The sequence below is a fragment of the Schistocerca serialis genome, chromosome 4 (genome assembly GCF_023864345.2).
Source record: "Schistocerca serialis cubense isolate TAMUIC-IGC-003099 chromosome 4, iqSchSeri2.2, whole genome shotgun sequence".
NCBI lineage: Eukaryota > Metazoa > Arthropoda > Insecta > Orthoptera > Acrididae > Schistocerca > Schistocerca serialis.
The window spans coordinates 778,391,119-778,409,942 of record NC_064641.1 but is presented as its reverse complement, the minus strand read 5'-3'; the positions used below and the strand labels follow the sequence as shown (position 1 = coordinate 778,409,942).

Genomic DNA, 18,824 nt, shown 5'->3' with positions numbered 1-18,824 from the left:
ATATAATAACCTTTTAAGTGCCTGTAAAGTATATTCCTACACTCCTAGATTGTACATTTTTTGTGTATATATTGGGTTAAGCATTGATATAATGTAAGAAGACAAACGAAGTAAGAACAGGGATGTCACATGTGACCGTCTGTAAAATTGTATAATATACCCAATACTCTCAGCTGAAAAATTTCAGCTGGAGTACATGGGCAAGATAATGGACTATATTTGATAAATTGTGTAATGAGGTATTTTGTCAAAAGAAACAAATAATGAAGTGAATGTTTCAACTTCTTTTGAAAAATAAAAAACATTGATTTTGGAAACATTTTTGTCTTAGAAATCCTCGAATAGCGGAAAGTTCATCTAGCACATCTTTGACTGAAATATCTTTCGACTATTGGAATAGTGCACCTGCTAAAGTTTATTGTAAGATGTTTGGAGTGGCTGTAATTGTCAGTAGTGTTTACAAATTCATTGTTTTGTTTCCGTTTGGTGCCACACTCAGTGAAGGTGGATCGCAAATAGACATGTTTTATGTGAAATGAATGTCGCATTTCCTGTGAAAAATTCAACGTACGGTTCTTTACCTCCGTTAGTAGAAGGCGAAGTATTTAGTTATTTGACATTAAAAGTTGATCACATTCTATGGAGAAAGAAGCCGCCCGGTGATATTGCTGTGTTAGCACGCTGGTGGGGAGACAGCACAGTACCTGTATTTAAGTAAGATAACACGTTTCGTGATAGTACTTATCGACTCCTCTAGTATTTTTGAAAAATTATAATTAATTGTCACCTACAATTTGCAGGCCCAGTGACGTGAGAAACAGAGGTGGACACCAGACATCCCAGTCGTTTATTTACGAAATAAAAGCACCAATTAACTTATTCGAAACATACTTGGAAGATAGCGACCATTTGGAATTGTTTGTTGTCCAGAAAGGTTTGAATGAGTTAATTGGGACAGCGAAAATCAGTAATTTAAAAAAGATAATATATGAGAACCCTTATCAAGTTTATGTGCCAATTTTGAATTCTGTCAGTAAAGTTGGTGATTTACATGTGTGTTTCGTATTGCATAATGATGACCCCCTGTCCAGGAATTTCAGCCACAAGCAGGCGCAGTGTCCGGGTGACGAGACACGGAAACAAATCAAATTTCAAACAGTAAACGCTAATAGTAATTCGTCTCTGGCTGGTCGAAAACATATATTACGAAGTGACGACCGCAATGAGAAGCATAACAAAGACACACACTGTCAGCAATATCATTCCTCCACGAATCTTACAGCACGTTGTAAATCTGATGGTGCACCGCAATCTGCAAGGAATTGCACAAACGATGCACTCCTCCTGAAAGTATTGACTCAAAGTGTTAAACTTCGTAACGCAATGGTGAAGTCTATTTTGGAAGACAACGATCTTCTTGTGAGAAACAGTGCTTTGACAAATAACGAAACCACAGTAAAAGAACGTAGTGCACTTAGGTCAGGAGAAAATGTTGCTGTAAGTGTAGACCCTAGTGGAGGAGTTATGGAGTATCTATTAGGTGAGTTTGCGACGAATTGATAATCTTGATAGTAAAACAGTGGTACTTGAATATACTTTTTTTAACTGTCGAAAATAAATCATTATTTATATCTAACTTCACACACAATTGCCTGAAAAATTATTGCACATGTTCCCGAAATCTGGAGTTCACTGGAACAGTTATTGACTGATAAAAATGTATCCTTCATAATCTGACATTGTTCCCCTGTCCTTGCCCCCATGGATCAAATGGGACACTGGCAAACATACACAGCCAAACAAAGAGAACTATGGTGGTAGTAGTTTACTTGTTGATACATCATATTTTACAATGATAATTCAACCAACTGGACTTCAGTATGTGTAGCAGAACACACGTTGCATGTAAAACTGTGCCTTTGACATTGTGGTAGGGCATAAGTTTCAAAAACTTATTTTCTTGTCATAATTTAACTTGTTGACAGCCATGTTACTCATATTGAGAGTGAGTCTCCCGAGGACAATCTTCTAACCACTGAGAGTGCCACATCAGTTATATGTGACAAACCAGTATTTTCCTGTAGGCCATGTCAGACAAATGCTTGTCACATCCTTCATGTCAAATTGAGCTGAATATACAGTCACTGAAGGTGATGTTATATTGTGATCTGACTCTGGCCTCTCCTGAAGCTTTTGTCTGTGTGGTCTCAGCCTATAATGTGCAAGAAAGGAAGAAACTGACATACACACCGCATATACGAAATGTACACACATCAACAAAAGTGTTACTTCACACCTATATCCCGAGCAAGTGCGTTGCTGTTGTGACTGTTCCTGTACCAATCGGAAGGTCAGCCCTGATACTGTTTGTAAACATATGCAGTCACCATGAGCCCTACATGAGGGTAGAATGCTACACTGTAATGGATTGCAGTATTTAAATTGAAAGTAAAGCACCAGTAGGGAACCATTAGACATCTGTGACACAATAAAGTGAACATCTGTCATCAGATGAAGGTCATTCACAATGAATAAGCGGGTCCACATCATCACATTGTGCACAGAAGGCTTGTCAGCCAGGGAACTTGCTCAACATGTGCATCATAGTCAAAGAGATGTAGTCAATTCCAATTGATGGGTAGTGTTGAGAAATTACAATACACAACCCATCCAGGTTCAACCAGTGCACAGGGTGATGGAGATATTCGACATTTCAGCCAAAGGCACCGTGGACTGAGTGCTGTAGAACTGAATTCAGGGTTCGAAGAGGCTACGTGATGTCATGTACCGCATCAAACTGTCAGATCATTGCATGATGCGAATCTCCTTTCCAGATGGCTAAGGCAAGCAGCATGTCATACAATACAACACCATGGACTAATTACAGATGAGCAAGGAGTCATGCAGAATGGACGCCCCAGGGTTGGCATTGGGTGTGTTTTCAGGTGAAACTCAGATCTGTTTGTATCCTGGTAATCACAGACAATTTATTTGGAGACAACACAGTGATATTGAACGCCTTCAACACTGTGCCCCACTTGGGCGACAAAGTACTGGTGGTGTTCTGTCGTGGGATGTTCGAGCCAACATACACCTCTCGTGGCCATTGAGGGCAATCTCATTACTCTACGGTACAGGGACGATATACTGCAGCCAGTAGTGGGACCGTATCACCAACATTTTGGTGACAGTTTCATATTGATGGCTGATAACTCACATTCTTATCGTGGCATTCTCATAAACACATTCCTTCAGCATGCTAGGGAGATCGGAATGTTGTGGCCTGCCTGTTGCCTGGACATGAACGCTCTCAAATGTGTGTAGGATCGATTGAATCAAGCTGTTTGTGGACACTAACAGTGATCATGTGCTCTGTGTGCCCTACAGAGAATGGCCGTTGAAGAATGGAACAATTTGGACCCGGGCTGGCTTTATGATCTCCAGCACCTGCTGTGGAGGGGGGGGGGTAACAGATGATTTTTGTCATTACAGGAATGTTTATTTTTTTGGTGATCTGGACAAGTTGCAGATGAATGTATATGCATGTCTCGGAGCCAATTTTTTTTTCTGTGCCATGAATTTTGAAATAAAGGGGTGATGCAAAACTTTTGTTGGTATGTGTACCATGCATACTTTGCAAATAACAATTTTTTTAATATTTTGTTTATACTTCAAAGACTGTCAGTTGGACAGGAGAATTACTGATGATGTTTTCCGAAATAGTCCAAACAAATTAAATTCAGATTTTTATAGAATGCGGCCTATGATCACCTTAGCATTATTGGCTCTGCCCAGTGATGAATCAGCTTCAAACTTAGACAATAGGTGTCTGCCATGCTGTCAGTTGCATACAGCCAATGAGGCCATGTAATGATACAATAATACCATACTAGCTGCATATGTCTGATGTATTCCATTACTTATAGTTACTGTTTCAAGGTTGCAAGAAGTGTGAATTCCCACAAATCTGCTTCTTTCAACAGTGTCCGCAAGTCTCAGTGTAAAAATCCCAATGGCCATGGAATGCCAGAGGGTGAAGGGTGTCACCTGCGTCTGTCTGATGTAGCCTGGCAGGAAAATACTGTCAGTCACATATGACTGTGATGGTGATATGAACTATTGCCATCCAAATCGCCTCATGTGTCACATCATTTCACTGACCTCACTTTGTCTAGCTTTGACTGTAGAAGATAATTGGGAAATATAGTTAATATCTGTACATAACAATCACAAATTGATTGATCCCTTTGTGACTTACTCTGCTTAGTTGAAAAGAGAATTCGGAGCCTTAAGGTTTTTGTCTTCAGCACCTGAAGGCATACAGTTGAAGTCATCATTTTCTCACCCCTGAAAACAAGTTTTCAAAGTCTCTGCAACACAAAAAGGCAGCAGAAAGCATCATTTACATCTGTTCTAGCAAGTGTATGCCTCTTCATTGTAATCGATAGTCAGTTGACATCAATTTTTGGATAAAGTCCTTCTCTCATTTCCGAGCGGTTCTAGGCGCTACAGTCTGGAACCACGCGACCGCTATGGTCGCAGGTTCGAATCCTGCCTCGGGCATGGATGTGTGTGTGATGTCCTTAGGTTAGTTAGTTTTAAGTAGTTCTAAGTCTAGGGGACTGATGACCTTAGATGTTAAGTCCCATAGTGCTTAGACCCAACGTACTTGTGTTTGTTTGTGTGTGTGTGTTTTCAGATGCATTCCATTAATATATGACTCAGCCTTTACATTCCCAGTTTGTGGGACTGAAAACTTCCTGTAGCACTAATGAAAAGAATTGATAACATGAAATCTCTTTGTGGCACCTGGCTTCTGTTTGATTTTGCAACTTCCCTTTATCCTAATGAAGTTTAATCGAAGCTGTTGTATTCACATACATCTTTCATTATACTAACAAGAAAACCTACACCTCAGGTTTGATCAGCTTTGAATATTTTGTAGTGTAAAGCAAAATAAGAGAGAGAGATTTTTTATGTGCCCATACAGCCATTAAGGGGGTGAAACACTCCCCCAGGGGGGGATATGGGTGTGTGTGCGCGAGTGTATACCTGTCCTTCCCCCCCCCCCCCCCCCCCCCCTAAGATAAGTCTTTCCGCTCCCGGGATTGGAATGACTCCTTACCCTCTCCCTTAAAACCCACATCCTTTCGTCTTTCCCTCTCCTTCCCTCTTTCCTGACGAAGCAACCGTTGGTTGCGAAAGCTTGAATTTCTATCGACCTGCCAGTGCTTTCTTTTGGTAAGTCACATAATCTTTGTTTTTTATATATATATATATATATCGCAAAAAATCAAAGTGGATTCAGCAGTTTTTTGCCTGAATAATTCTGTGCTTTCTTGTTATTGTACAGATTTACAATACTATTACAATAGCATTGTGTGTGTGTGTGTGTGTGTGTGTGTGTGTGTGTGTGTGTGTGTGTGTGGTGTATTTGTGTTTCTTTTTTTCCAAAGTTGTAACCTTTTCAGATTCAGTTATATGTGAAATTGTTTGCACATTGCTATTGTAATAGTATTGTAAATCTGTACAATAACAAGAAAGCACAGAATTATTCAGGCAAAAAACTGCTGAATCCACTTTGATTTTTTGCGGCAGATGTATCAGACAATTACAGTTTCATGGAAGGAGTCTCAAACAGGATCACAGTTTTTAAGCAAAAGTGAGCATGTGTGTCTCATTTAGATATCTTCTGTTCATTGTAACTACACATATTTGAAAAGGTTAATGGATTAGTGTGAAGAAAACTGATTGTAAATGAAGGATTGAATTTTTAGAATATTATTTTTTAAATACAATTTAATGGCGTAATTACACGCTATAAGTACATCTGAAAAATGTTTGAAGAAATTTTTCCATGGCGAAATGAATATGGCTGAATCATACTGGTCATTCTGACAGGAACTGTTAAAATATTTATCTGGTTCCTGTATTTATCAAAGACTTTAAATATTTATTCCTTCTCCATGAATCAAAAAATAAGACAGATTTTTCATTCACATTAGGTATATAAGCATGTTTGAACCATTTCCTTGTGGGTTCTGATATCAATTTACGAGATGTAGAAGTGAACACAAGGATATTACCTGCTTTGTATAAGTTTTTTTTAACTTTTGGTCTGAACTTACCATCTTTTAATTTCAAAACTGTGAGCAAGGGGGATATCAAATTTCCACTTGCAGGTATAATTGGCTGTATTGTATGACTGTGTTAGGGCATTTAGCGATTTTGTTAGAATTTTCAATTTTTGATATTTGTCCTCTATGCATTTCCAAATTGAAATCTGGTTGGTCAGAATAATACATACTGGCCTCTCCAATCAATAAAATTTTCAGTTTCACAGTATCCACAATTTCACAAGCTTTTCCCCTCAGTTCTTCTTCATTCACAAATTGCACTTGAGTGACAAATTTATTGATTTTCCTTGTCCTACCTTAAAATTATGTATCCATTTTGAGGAAGCCTGGAACAAACATGATAAATTATATTCATCCCTCTCTTGTAAAGCCCACCTCATTATATCCAGAACATGTATCGGTACTCAATTGTCCACTGTAATTTGAAATTTATCTTACACATACTTGGAAATACCTAACAAATTTTCATTTCTTGTTCCACCTGCAGCAATTTGTGCTTCCAACCAATTTATACAGAGCTTCTTTTTTTGTGACGTCTCTGTATCTATGTTTTACAGTTTCAAATTCATTCTTACCAGTGTGTCAAAATATAACAGCCTGTTGATTTTACTCAATGTCTATGTCACATTCTGCTTTTCTTTATCATCTTGTAACATTTCTTCATAATGTTCTTCAATTAGAATTCAATTAGAATATGATCTGACATTGCACTAGCATCTTCAAACTCTAAAGTAATCTGACATTCCACAAATATGTCATTATTAGTAACATCTTTAATCAAATCTTCTAGCTGTGATGCAAAAGTAATTTCTTCAGTAGTGATCATAGTGTCCACATTATATTGTGGCTGATCAAACTTTTTTTTGTAAATTCAATATATTTTTTGGGTTCATTGACATTTTTGCTGTTTGTGTGTTTTTTGAAGACATGAACCAAGAAAAATGTAGTGTGTGTCCAACACTACGCATGTGAACATCACAATAAGTGGTGCAAAGCAGGCATTCCAGTACACAGCATTTCCCTCATATTCCGCTACCTGTGTGTTTGGGTAAGGTTGGTCGGCCGAAGGAAACGGGGAATTGTCTCTTCCTTCCCTCTCCTGTCATGAAATTGGAATTGTGCATTGTGCATAAAATCAAGGTGAATTCAGCATTTTTTGGCCTGAAAAATCCTGCACTTCCTCATTATTGTACGGATTTACAAGAAACTTACAATAATAGTGTATAAACTATTTAATAGTGTATAAACTATTTTAAATGTAACATAATTAAAACTGAAAAAAATTACAACGTGGGAAAAATAATTACACCAAATGTAAAATGGGAACACAAATACAACATAAGATATAGACACACACACACACACACACACACACACACACACACACACACACCAAAACACAACTCACACACACATGATGACAGTCTCTAGCTGCTTGTGTGTTGTCTAATTCTGATGAAGGCCTTCTTGGCCAAAGGCTTTGTTTGACAGTCTTTTTGTTGCACCTATCTGCTATTCAGCATCTCCACTATGTGGTGAGCAGCAACCATCCTTTTCATAGTATTGTAATTATTCCATCCAGGACTTTCCATTGTTTGACCTCATCATGTATGATTGAATTTGGTATTAACGATGTTATATGTTTTGCTGTTACTTTGATGTCAGGAATGAAAATCAGAACAGTGGGGCAGAGAGGGTTCCGAAAAAAATAACTTTTTCAACAAATTTGTGTGTGCCATTGTAACATCATCATTTTTTTCAAGCGGGTGTTTGACTTGCTTAACAGAGTTGTATGAGTACGTATAAAAAAATATGTGTAACTTATTTTGCTCTATACTACAACATATTCAAAGCTGATCCATATCGAAGTGTATCCTTTGGGTAGGTTTACATGTGAGATACATTGAATCAAAGCTTCATTTCATGGCCTGTTGGAAGCTAGATCTTACTGAAATTGAATGAAAATATTTCAGAATGTATGCATTCCAGGCAAAATGGTAATTCATTATCATTGCTCTGTTCTGTCATTACATTCACAGCCTGAAAATGACTCATTTTGATGTAAGCTCAAGAACAAACTCTTAGTCACGCCGCATTCGGGAGGACGACGGTTCAATCCCGCGTCCGGCCATCCTGATTTAGGTTTTCCGTGATTTCCCTAAATCGCTCCAGGAAAATGCCGGGATGGTTCCTTTGAAAGGGCACGGCCGACATCCTTCCCTTTCCTTCCCTAATCCGATGAGACCGATGACCCCGCTGTCTGGTCTCCTTCCCCATACAAACCTCCCCCCCTCCCCCAACCTCTTAGTCACTCCTTGAAAGAGCACACTTCAGCACAATGGTGCACTGTAGATGTGCAGTACTGGTACTGTATGATTCTTTACCACAGATGTGTGTGTGCCATTTGGTAATGTGAAATTGAAGATGGATCGATGTGGAGATGTGATAGAATGGCAAAAAGGAACTATCATATTTGGACGTGCCCATGACTACACTATGGGTGAAGTTGCCCAATTTGTTGGTGTATCAAAATTAACTGCACAATGTATTTAAAAGCTGTGGTCCACTTACAGCTGTGTAACATGGCATAAACATAAGAACAGCTGTCCTAAAACAGTTCTAAGTGACAGGGCCCGAGGATAAGTGTCATGCCTTGTCAATGACATTTAGTTTCAAACATGACACAAGTTGCTGCTTTCAGTGCATGCATGTCCGTTTCAAGCTGTTTTGGAGTGAACATTGTGAAGAGAATTGCATGTGTGGGACATTTGGAGTGGTTACTTAAACAAGATGCCATCGCTCACTGCAGCATATGAAGCTGCACAGCTTCAGTGGGCCAAACAACACAGAAACTGGACTGTAGCGGACTGGAGGCATTCAGTGTGGTTGGATGCATTGGGATTTTGCCTCTTGTCCAAGGATGCAAGGTGTCCAGTGTACTGATTGTCCAATGAGGCACTTAAACTGCAGTTTGTGGAGGACCAGAGGGCAAAACTGAAGATTGTGGTACCTCTCATGAGCTTTGATCCACGTCATCATCAGCACGGTGGACTCCCATATTTCAAGCATACACTGTATTGGCAAACATGACGTCTCACATTACACGTGCGAACAGGCACAAACATTAGGTTGTTGTATAAGTTCATAGTGTTTGTGCTTGGCAGTTTGGCATGCTGGTTCCTTTTGGTTTGTTTATTGAGTGTCATTTTTTATTTGTAGCTCACTGTTGCTATTTGAGTTTATGTACCGTCATTTCATGATTTGGAGATAGTGAGTGGGGCTGTGGGCACTAGAAAATGGAATGCAAAGTTGAGAAACTGAAACATTTCGACATATTCTTCTGTTTGAGTTCAGTAGAGGGGTAACAGCAGCCAGAAACATTTGCGTCATGTCTGGGGACAATGCCATTGGACGAAGCATGGCAAGGAAATGGTTTTCTTGTTTTAAGAAGGGGCATTTTGACGTTAGTGACTCTCCACGAACAGGAAGACCTTCGGGGTGTGAAGGAGGTCATTTAAATACATTTATCTACAATGATCTGGGTCATTGTATTGGACAACTCGCAGATGTGATCAGCTGTGATCATTCTGCCATGGTGGGACATTTGCATTCAGTGGGGAAGATTCAAAAATTGGAAAATTTTGGAAATTTGTGGTAAGGCCTTAAGGAACCAAACTGCTTAGGTTATTGGTTCCTAAGCTTACACCTACTTAATCCAACTTAAACTAACTTACGCTAAGGACAAAACGCGCGCGCGCGCGTGCACACACACACACACACACACACACACACACACACACACACACACACACACACACACACACACCTGAGGGAGGACTTGAACCTCTGACGGAGGGAGCCAAAAATTGGATGTATGGGCACCACATACTCTAAGCCAAAATCACAAAAATCACCAGATGGCCATATTCTCTGCTTGCTGGTCATCAGTTGCCCGTGAACAACACCAACTATTCCTATTCTGTATTGTTACAGGAGATGAGAAATGGCGTCATTATGGGAGGGGAGAAGAAATGGTTGTGCCATTGTGCCCAAACAAAGCAGCAACTTCCGATATAAAGACCTGCGCGCATCTGCAAAAGACAATGTCGTGAATGTGGTGGAACAGCGATGTTGCTTCCCCAAGCTGTAACTGTCACTGCTGGCATTTATTGTCAACTACTGAGACATCCTGCAGATGCAGTCCAAGAACAATGACCAGGAAGACTGCATCAAGTGATGCTACTCACGATAAGGCCTGTCTGCACTCTGACAAAACACACTATTCAGGAGTTGGGTTGGGAAGTCATTCTACACCTACCTTATTCAACTGATCTTGGGTCCTCAGATTTTCAACTTTTCCACACTCTACTAAACAATGTTACAGGAACTTCCTTTCCAGATGAAAATGCCATCCGAACATGACTCGACGAGTTCTTCACCTCGAAACCACATTATTTCTACAGTTGCGCAACTGAAAAGTTGCCCCAGTGTTGGCAGATTGTTGTAAATAGTGATGGAGAATATATTATTGATGATTATGTTTGTGTACTGTGTTTATTAAACTTATGGAAAAACACTATCAATTTGTGCATCAACCTGATAAGATGAGAAGTATTTTATTGCAGGTTTACAATGAAACTAAATGGGACAACTGTGACAATGGGGGTTTTTGGGTGGGGAGAAATGAAAAATATGACAATTATAGCAATGAAGCCACACCAAAACACATAGGCCTACTAATGCAAAAATCAAGCAAACAAAATCCTTAGCAATAAAATATTTTTTTTTTTTAAAAAAAAAAAAAAAAGAAGAACAAGGTATCAGGAATTTACCTTGACCTGTATAGCTCAAATGATGTCTATCATACCATGAACCTACAAATAGCTATAAAACATTGAATAGAAATTTTACTTGACCTCTATAGCTTTAATGAAATCCACAGTATCAATAAACTCTGCAGTACCAAAACGCCACACACTGTGAGACATCCTGTACGTAACACTTCACTTGATCTTTACAGTGAAAATGAAGTTTGAAGTTTGTGGTACCACAAAACCAAAACTGTTGAAAACCTAATGTTACCAAAGTAGATAAAACAGACTCTGTGAGACCAAGCAACCAAACTCCAACATAATTACCAACAACTAACAACACAGCCCAAAAAATTTTAAAAAAATTGCGTTAACTTCAGTTTTCAGTAGTCGAGAAACATGCAATTATGTGCACAAACACACATATCGTACAAACTACAATAAATAATAAGACCATACTTAGCAACCATGAATCTAGCAATAGCAAAAAATAATATGTCACCAACATAGTCTCTTAAATGGCCAGCCTAGACTTTTCAAACCAGTAACCCATCCAGATAGTGCACCACATGTTGGCGCGCTGACAATGATACATATACTGGCCCCTGGACTAAAATACAGCAACTTTGGTCAATCTCATACCTTCTCCACAAATGTAACATTTCACATATTCGGCAATCAAACTGAGCAACTTTAGGAATTTGATCAGGGTTAACATGTCATCCATCATTGTGGCATGCAGGGACTTACGAACTTTATTGTCATATCATAACTAACAAAAAATGAAGCATAAAGTAATATCTCCAGCCATAATCAACACACTGCACTAATAATTAAAAGTCCAAAAACTGCCTATTGCTGGAAACATCAAAATAACTCACTAACAAACCATCACAAACTCTTCAAATATTATTTTCACAAACTGCAGTCATGGAGTACAGTGAATCACTAACATCACTTGCAAAAAGTTTAGAAAAACAAACATCCCACATCAGAGAGTGATACTGCGTATTCTGGCACACACTCTGAAAACCTGATCCATTTTAAATATTTCGCACTACCATGGCATGGCACGACACAGTTGCGTCATATATCTAAGCAGATAGCTGGTACCGCAAACTGCGGTTGACCCAGTCAGTGGTTGGGCTTGTGATGTTTTGGTGGTGTTTTTTATACCATGATTTAGTGCTTGTCTTTCAGATTACTATAAATGTGAAGTGGGATGTTTATTTTAACATACTTGATTACCAAGTACTACCTTTTCTTCTATGTCTTCAATTTGGTGGCAACATACATTCTTGGTTCCATGAACACTCGGGCAAACAATAGCATTTTGTCTGGCCCGTTAAATTAACTCCTCTGAGTCCCATAGAACATGCCTGAAACTATTTAGAACAGCGGTTTGGAAACTGTGGAATCTAATGATTAATGACTGGCTTCAGGCAAATGTGGCTTACCTGAAGAAACTTATTGACTTTTTCTCGATGAATTGAGGCTATTATGAAAGTTACGCAAAGTGTTACAAACAGTTAGTGTTATAGCTTCCTAAATGAGCAATTTGTGTCCAGAGTACTTATATTGTTATGAAAAGTCATTGATGGATATAAATAACGGTAGGTGTAAAGATAATAATTCACAAAGTTGAGGTATTGAGTGGTAATAGCCACATAAACAAGACTGGAAATATGTTGATGAAATTTGTTATACACCTAACATAAGTATCTGCTTTATTTTCCTCACACTCTTATAATTTCCAGTTGTTCCTAAGAGACAGTTTTCATCGCTTCCCACATCTTCTCAGAGACATTTTCAACTAGTTCAATATATTCTATCATGTCTGTGCTATCATTTGTGTGCAACTCGTCCACTTTAACAGTTGCCTTGTTCATTGACAGTTTATTTTCTCATTATGTCTTTCTGTCTGCTATGTTTTGCTGTTTGCATTAGTAGCTTTGTTAAGTGATTACATGTTCCATATATGTAAAATATAATCTTTCAGCACTAAAAATGTCATACTTATTATAATATTTCTGGCTTTTGTGCTGTGGTTGAATCAGTGTTGTGGAAAGCTCAAATGTTTCATTCCTATCTGTGAAGGATATCTTGAAATGGGACTGTAGCTTCTGTGGCGCTATCATGTTTGACAGCAAGCAAGAATGTTAGATTGTACATGGCCCTGCAAGCAGGAGCAGAGAGGCTGTTTGCAACTGTAACACACTCTGGCTACTGAGTACTAAGCTAGGGTGTGAATCAGACTTTCATAGAAGCTACAGTCTAATGAAGATGTCTTTCACAGATGTGAATGAAACATTGGCTTCCTCCAAGAAATTGATTTGACCACAATACAGTAGCCCAGACTGTTTTAATAAGTATTATTTCATCTGTGTGTCTATCTCATGTAAATTCATCTACTCTGCATTTTTGTCTTATTGCCTGATAGGTTTGTTTCATTCTAGCTTTGTATCTGTTTTTACTCTGATCCTAAACAACTTTAAAATGTCAAGTGCTCATAGCCTATCATCTTCGATCACTAGACATTCTAAAGTAGTTTATGACTCACATCTGTGCAATTTCTGTACTATTGGATAAAATACAGACAGTTCCATTTCAATTCCATCTTTCTTTTCGCAAGTTCATTTTTTGTTTGTTTTCTGGAGGAATATTGTATAAACCTAGGACCATTATCATTAGTGGTATCTTATCCAAAATTTCCAACTGTAGCTTAACTTCCTTTTGCATTCTGTCCCCTATAATAACTACTTACAGCAGGATATATTGTCGATATAAGCTCTGATAACTCTTTGAAGAAATCTTCTGTTCTGTAAAATCATTAGAGTAATTTACGTGCGGGCGTCTTTTGTTTATTTTTAAAACAAATCTTGTTACTCTGTTTGAGATTTCTTCAGTGCCTTTAAAATGATTTTTAATTTTCTGGTTTACAACAAAGCCTACATCTGAATTTCCTTCCTGCTCTATGAGTCTTGTCATGATATCAATAATGCTTGGTTTTCATTTTTATGACAGACTTCTGATTATTCTATTACATCCCATTTGATGGTGTTCATATTTAACTGCTCTAAGAATGTGTGTAAGAAAGCAGTTAATATTAAGCCTCCTTATTGTCTGTGGACCAAAACAGATAAGTTCAAAATTGGACATGGTAAAGGCAGAAGTGACTATTCAAGGAAAAAAAAAAATAGTTACTGTGCACTTATTGTCTTTCATACAAACTGTGGGAGAACTAAAGAAGGAATCAAGCCAGTAAATGGGGAGGGAAGGTGGAGGCAGTCGTGCGAGGTGCTCACAGGACACCAAGGAATTCACATGGAAAAAGCTCCAGTACAGAACATGACATTATACTGCAAGAACATTTAAGTCTGCTGTTTCTTTCTCACTCTTCAAATCTCACATGACCTTCTACAAGGAGGAGGAGACTTTTTATGACTGTAACACGTCATATGCAAGTCCAGGAGAGATATGAGCTTCAACTGCAGCTCCTTGCAGTTTAGAGGCCAAGGAAAAGGTGTAGAGCACTGGGAGAGAGTCACAGGGAGCTGTTCCATCCTAGGCTTTGTGTCCTGTGCGTGACAATCTAGACTTGTAGCTCGAAAAGATCAGTTCCTTTAATTGTATTTCTCACAGACACCAGCATAAGCATCTGCATTCACATAGCACATCATATTCCAATAAGTGCACCAGTACCTCTTATTCCATATAGATAAGTCCATCTGTGATTTCAACCATGTCCTATGTCAGTCCCTCTGCAACTGCCGCATGTTATCATGACCACCAATAATTATCTGCTTGTATGAATGGCAATTGGTTTTGCCCAATTGCTTGTGGTCACTAATTTGATTACTCCCATCTCTTATAGTCTGTTTAGTTTATTTGTAGTCAGAGTGAAATAGGCTGCACACTGAATAGAGTTGTAATGGTGTTGTCCTGGATGTAATATAAGCTCAAAACTTAGACTCGCATTCTAATTTAGGTTAAAATATTTTAGCAATATTATGAAAAGGAAAGTTGCTAATCACCATATAGTGGAGATGCTGAGTTGCAGATAGACACAAAAAAAAGGCTGTTCCACATAAAGCTTTTGGCATGTAAGGCCTTTGTCAAAAATAGACGACACACACACACACACACACACACACACACACACGCGCGCGCGCTTGCGCATATGAACTCAGTTCACACACACATGTATTAGATTTACAGTATCTGAGGTTGTAAATTCATCTAAGCTGAATGTAGCAGTTTTTTGCCATTGGACTGGATCAATGTGCAAGTATTAAAAAATGTTCTGTCAATTCACATCGGAATCTCTGGAGGGAAGATGTTATTTTCATGAAACAGCATTTTGTACCTGTTTCGATTCTTTCAGTTTTTAGTTTAGCACCAGTGATGACTGTGTTATAGTCAAAATCCAGATCTGCAAAAAATTACGGACTCTGTGACTGACTGTTTTCCTCCTTTACATTTGAATACTCGAGGGTTGCTGTGCACCACTGGTATATGGTTGATTAAAATTTAGTTACTATAAATAAAGTGTAACTGTGACTGACAGAAACATCCCGCTGCCACCAACATAAATCTCACATAACTGCATAGACAACATAACAGAATCAGGTCTTGTATAGAAGCAGATAGACTATCGCTTTTCCCTTGATCCATTTGTGAGTGGAATGGTAAAGAAAATGACTAACAGTGGTACAAGGCACTCCCCACCATACACTGTATGGTGGCTTATGGACAATGGCTGTTGCTGTAGATAATGCTATGTAAAAACTTAACATTAATTTTATAATAATAAAATTAATTTAATATTGCCTCAAACTGTGTTGTACATAAATAAGAAAAAATTTTTGAGAATTAATCAAAAATTGATTTTGGTTTGTATCTAATTCTTAAAGCACATGATATCTTGTACTTTGTAAGTAATTTGTGTATAACATTTATTGATAATTATAATCCTGTCTCACTGCAGGTAAAAAGATTGGTTCAGAAAGTAAGGACAATCACGAGGCTTTGCGGAGTCTGGCGGCACCAATGCCTGATCGACTTAAATTAATGGAAAATACAGACAAAATGGATGACAGTTTTGTCAAAATAAAACATGTAAGTTTCCTAGTGATGCGTGTTAAGAACGTAGTAATTGCAACATAACTCATCTGTTAAGTTATTGAAATAGGAAAATAACATTGGCTGTCTTGTTTTAAAATAAAATTAACTATTAGGTTATTTTTCTATTAAAACTGCCTACCTGTGGCTTATGTATTGCTCGGCTTTACATTTGTTTATGAAGTCCCCTAATATGTGTCTATTTCTAACAGCTTATGTTCTATGAATGTAATTTAATACAAGAATGATTATGCATGTTTAGGTACTATTTTGATAGTACTTCAAACAGTTACATTTAACTGCTGTATGGTTTTACAGGTCAGAGAAAAAGAAGTGATCCCATTTGATGGAATATCCCGTAGCGAGCAACAGGATAGTCAGTCAAGTGTCCCTTCTGAAAACAATAAATGTAAGTTGATTTCAAGTGAGTACGATATTTTGACTTTTGTTACAACAGGATTACATATGTAATGGGCATATATTCATGTTCTAGTGGATGGTCTAGAGTGGTGGCAAACTATCTCCAATGGAATTCTCAAATTGGTCTTCAGGAGATTGAAGGATGATTATGCTATGTGAGAAATAAAACTCTATGTTTGTCTTCCACCAGTGTAGTAATGGGGTACTTGACCAGTCAAACTTTAGATTTCAAAGGGACAGTCTATTGAGTCATTTATTTACACATTTATTGGCACAAAAAATCTTAACATGGTTAAATATTACCAGTTTGAATCTTTGTGGCTTATTGAAGTTATTTTATTTGTGTCAGTTAAAATACTCTATTAGAGGAATGAAGATTTTAAGGAATACTTACTTTAGGATATGCCAGGTTTAGTTTGTATTAAAGAAACACAATTAAAAAAATGATTGTAGGCTGCCCAAGAATACAAAAATCAAGGTAGATAATCTTCATGGAAAGGACCTACAGTGTGACCTCCATGTCCTATCATTGGCTGAACATCGTTCTTGATTTATGTTAATGACCTGCCATCATTGGCTGAACATTGTTCTTGATTTATGTTAATAACCTGCCATTAGTCCTGTTTGCAGGTGGTATAAGCATTGTTATTAAGATGAAGGAAGAGACATCAATAGAAGGAATAGAAAATTATGTTTTTGGGGATGTTACAGACTGATTTTGCACAAATGATTTTGAACTTGGAGGGGGGCAGAGGGAACTACATCTCTTACAGTTTTGTACTGTTCAAATATCCCACCTCCTGTTAACCTAGTAAACAAGCATGAAATAATAAACAGGATAGAAAATCCTATGTTTGTAGGTGTGCATATTGACGAAAACTAAAGCTGGAATAACAATGTATGAGGAAAGATTGGAAAGTAACGTATGGTAATTTTATTACTAAAAAATTCAGTAGGTAGTGAAACAAAAATATCTCAAATGAACTTACATCTTTTGCCTACTTTTTACGTAGTCACTAATATTCTCGACACATTTCTCCCATTGTGGTACCAGTTTCAATATGTCCTGTTCGCAGAAGTCCATTTGGTAGGGATATAGCCATCTCCAGACTGCTGATTTCATTTCCGCATCTATTGCAAAGCATTGGCTGGCAAGGAATTTTTTCATGGGACCAAAACAGATAAAAGTCTGACTGTACAAGGTTAAGACTGTATGGCCCTCCCAGGGGGGTCCACAGTCCCTTTTGTGGGTACGTGTGTGGTGCGCACGGAGCCCCAAGCTACTGCAGTCACCTTCCTTTTTCCAGACTGCATTACTGTCCCTGTTTCCCCCCTTCCGTGTCCTTGCTCCTTTCTTCCTGCACCCTCCCTTCCCTCACGGTGGACTTCTTTATATTGACCTGGCTATCCTCCTGGCTTTGTTTTTGGTATGTGCTATTGTTTAGTTTGCTGTTTCCATACCCTTTTTGGCGTTTTTGGTCCCCTTGGGGTTTGACCTCCATTTCCAACGTTTTCCGTTCAGTGTGAGCCATTTGGGGATGAACTCCCAACCTAGTTTCCATGGTGCAGGCTCCTCTCCCCCTCCCCTCCCTTTTCCCCTTGCACCCTGGCCCCCTTCCTGCTAGGTCACCAGCACAGTAGCGAGTCCGTGTGGTGGGGCTGTTAAGTACCTACTTGGCTGAGCCCCCTGACAACACAGGGATCACACTGCTAGTACCCGAGCTGTTAACGCCTCGTGTATGCCAAGGAGTCGACGCTCACTTTGGGGCATCGAAACTGCCAGCAGTGGCTGCCATGCCAGACAGCCTTTACTGTGGCTGGGTGGCACCCACGGGGCGAGCCCCTGGCTGGAGTGGGTGGTACTAGGGCAGACGCCTTGCACATGAAGCGACAAAATCGTCAACATCCTGGCCATTCTGTGGCCGTCTCTAAGAGTGATAGAAGACATGACACTACTCCTTCTGATCCTTCGACCTTTTCCTCCCTGGTCATCCCCTGGGAAGAGGGTCAAGCTCACCGGCTTGGGTTGAAACCTTTCCCTCGGTACCTGGTTTGTACCAAGACAGATGGCGAAAGTTTTGCCACAACCAAGCCTTTGTTTTTTGTGGAGACAATTGAAGATAACTATGGCGAAGTGGAATCCTTGAGTAAAATGCGGTCCGGTTCTTTGCTCTTAAAGACAATCTGAAGCCCTGCATGCTTGTGACCATCTCTGTTGCACCCCAGTCTCTGTCGCACCCCACCAATCTTTGCACTCGGTACAGGGCATAATTTTCCACCAGGATTTTCTTCTCCAAACTGACAAGGAGATCCGTGCAAACCAAGAGCGATGAGG

The 18,824-nt window shown here is 38.9% G+C and overlaps 1 protein-coding gene across 1 annotated transcript in view; it reads left to right on the top strand.

Moving 5' to 3' along the window:
* The first annotated feature begins 439 nt into the window (after nucleotides 1-439).
* Nucleotides 440-18,824, top strand: part of LOC126473344 (C2 domain-containing protein 3-like) — a 62,675-nt gene continuing 44,290 nt past the window's right edge. Inside the window, exons 1-4 of the mRNA XM_050100340.1 lie at nucleotides 440-714; nucleotides 801-1,540; nucleotides 15,936-16,066; nucleotides 16,388-16,478. Of these exons, the coding sequence (XP_049956297.1) occupies nucleotides 536-714; nucleotides 801-1,540; nucleotides 15,936-16,066; nucleotides 16,388-16,478 (1,141 nt within the window). The 5' untranslated portion in view covers nucleotides 440-535. The remainder of the gene's footprint in view (nucleotides 715-800; nucleotides 1,541-15,935; nucleotides 16,067-16,387; nucleotides 16,479-18,824) is intronic.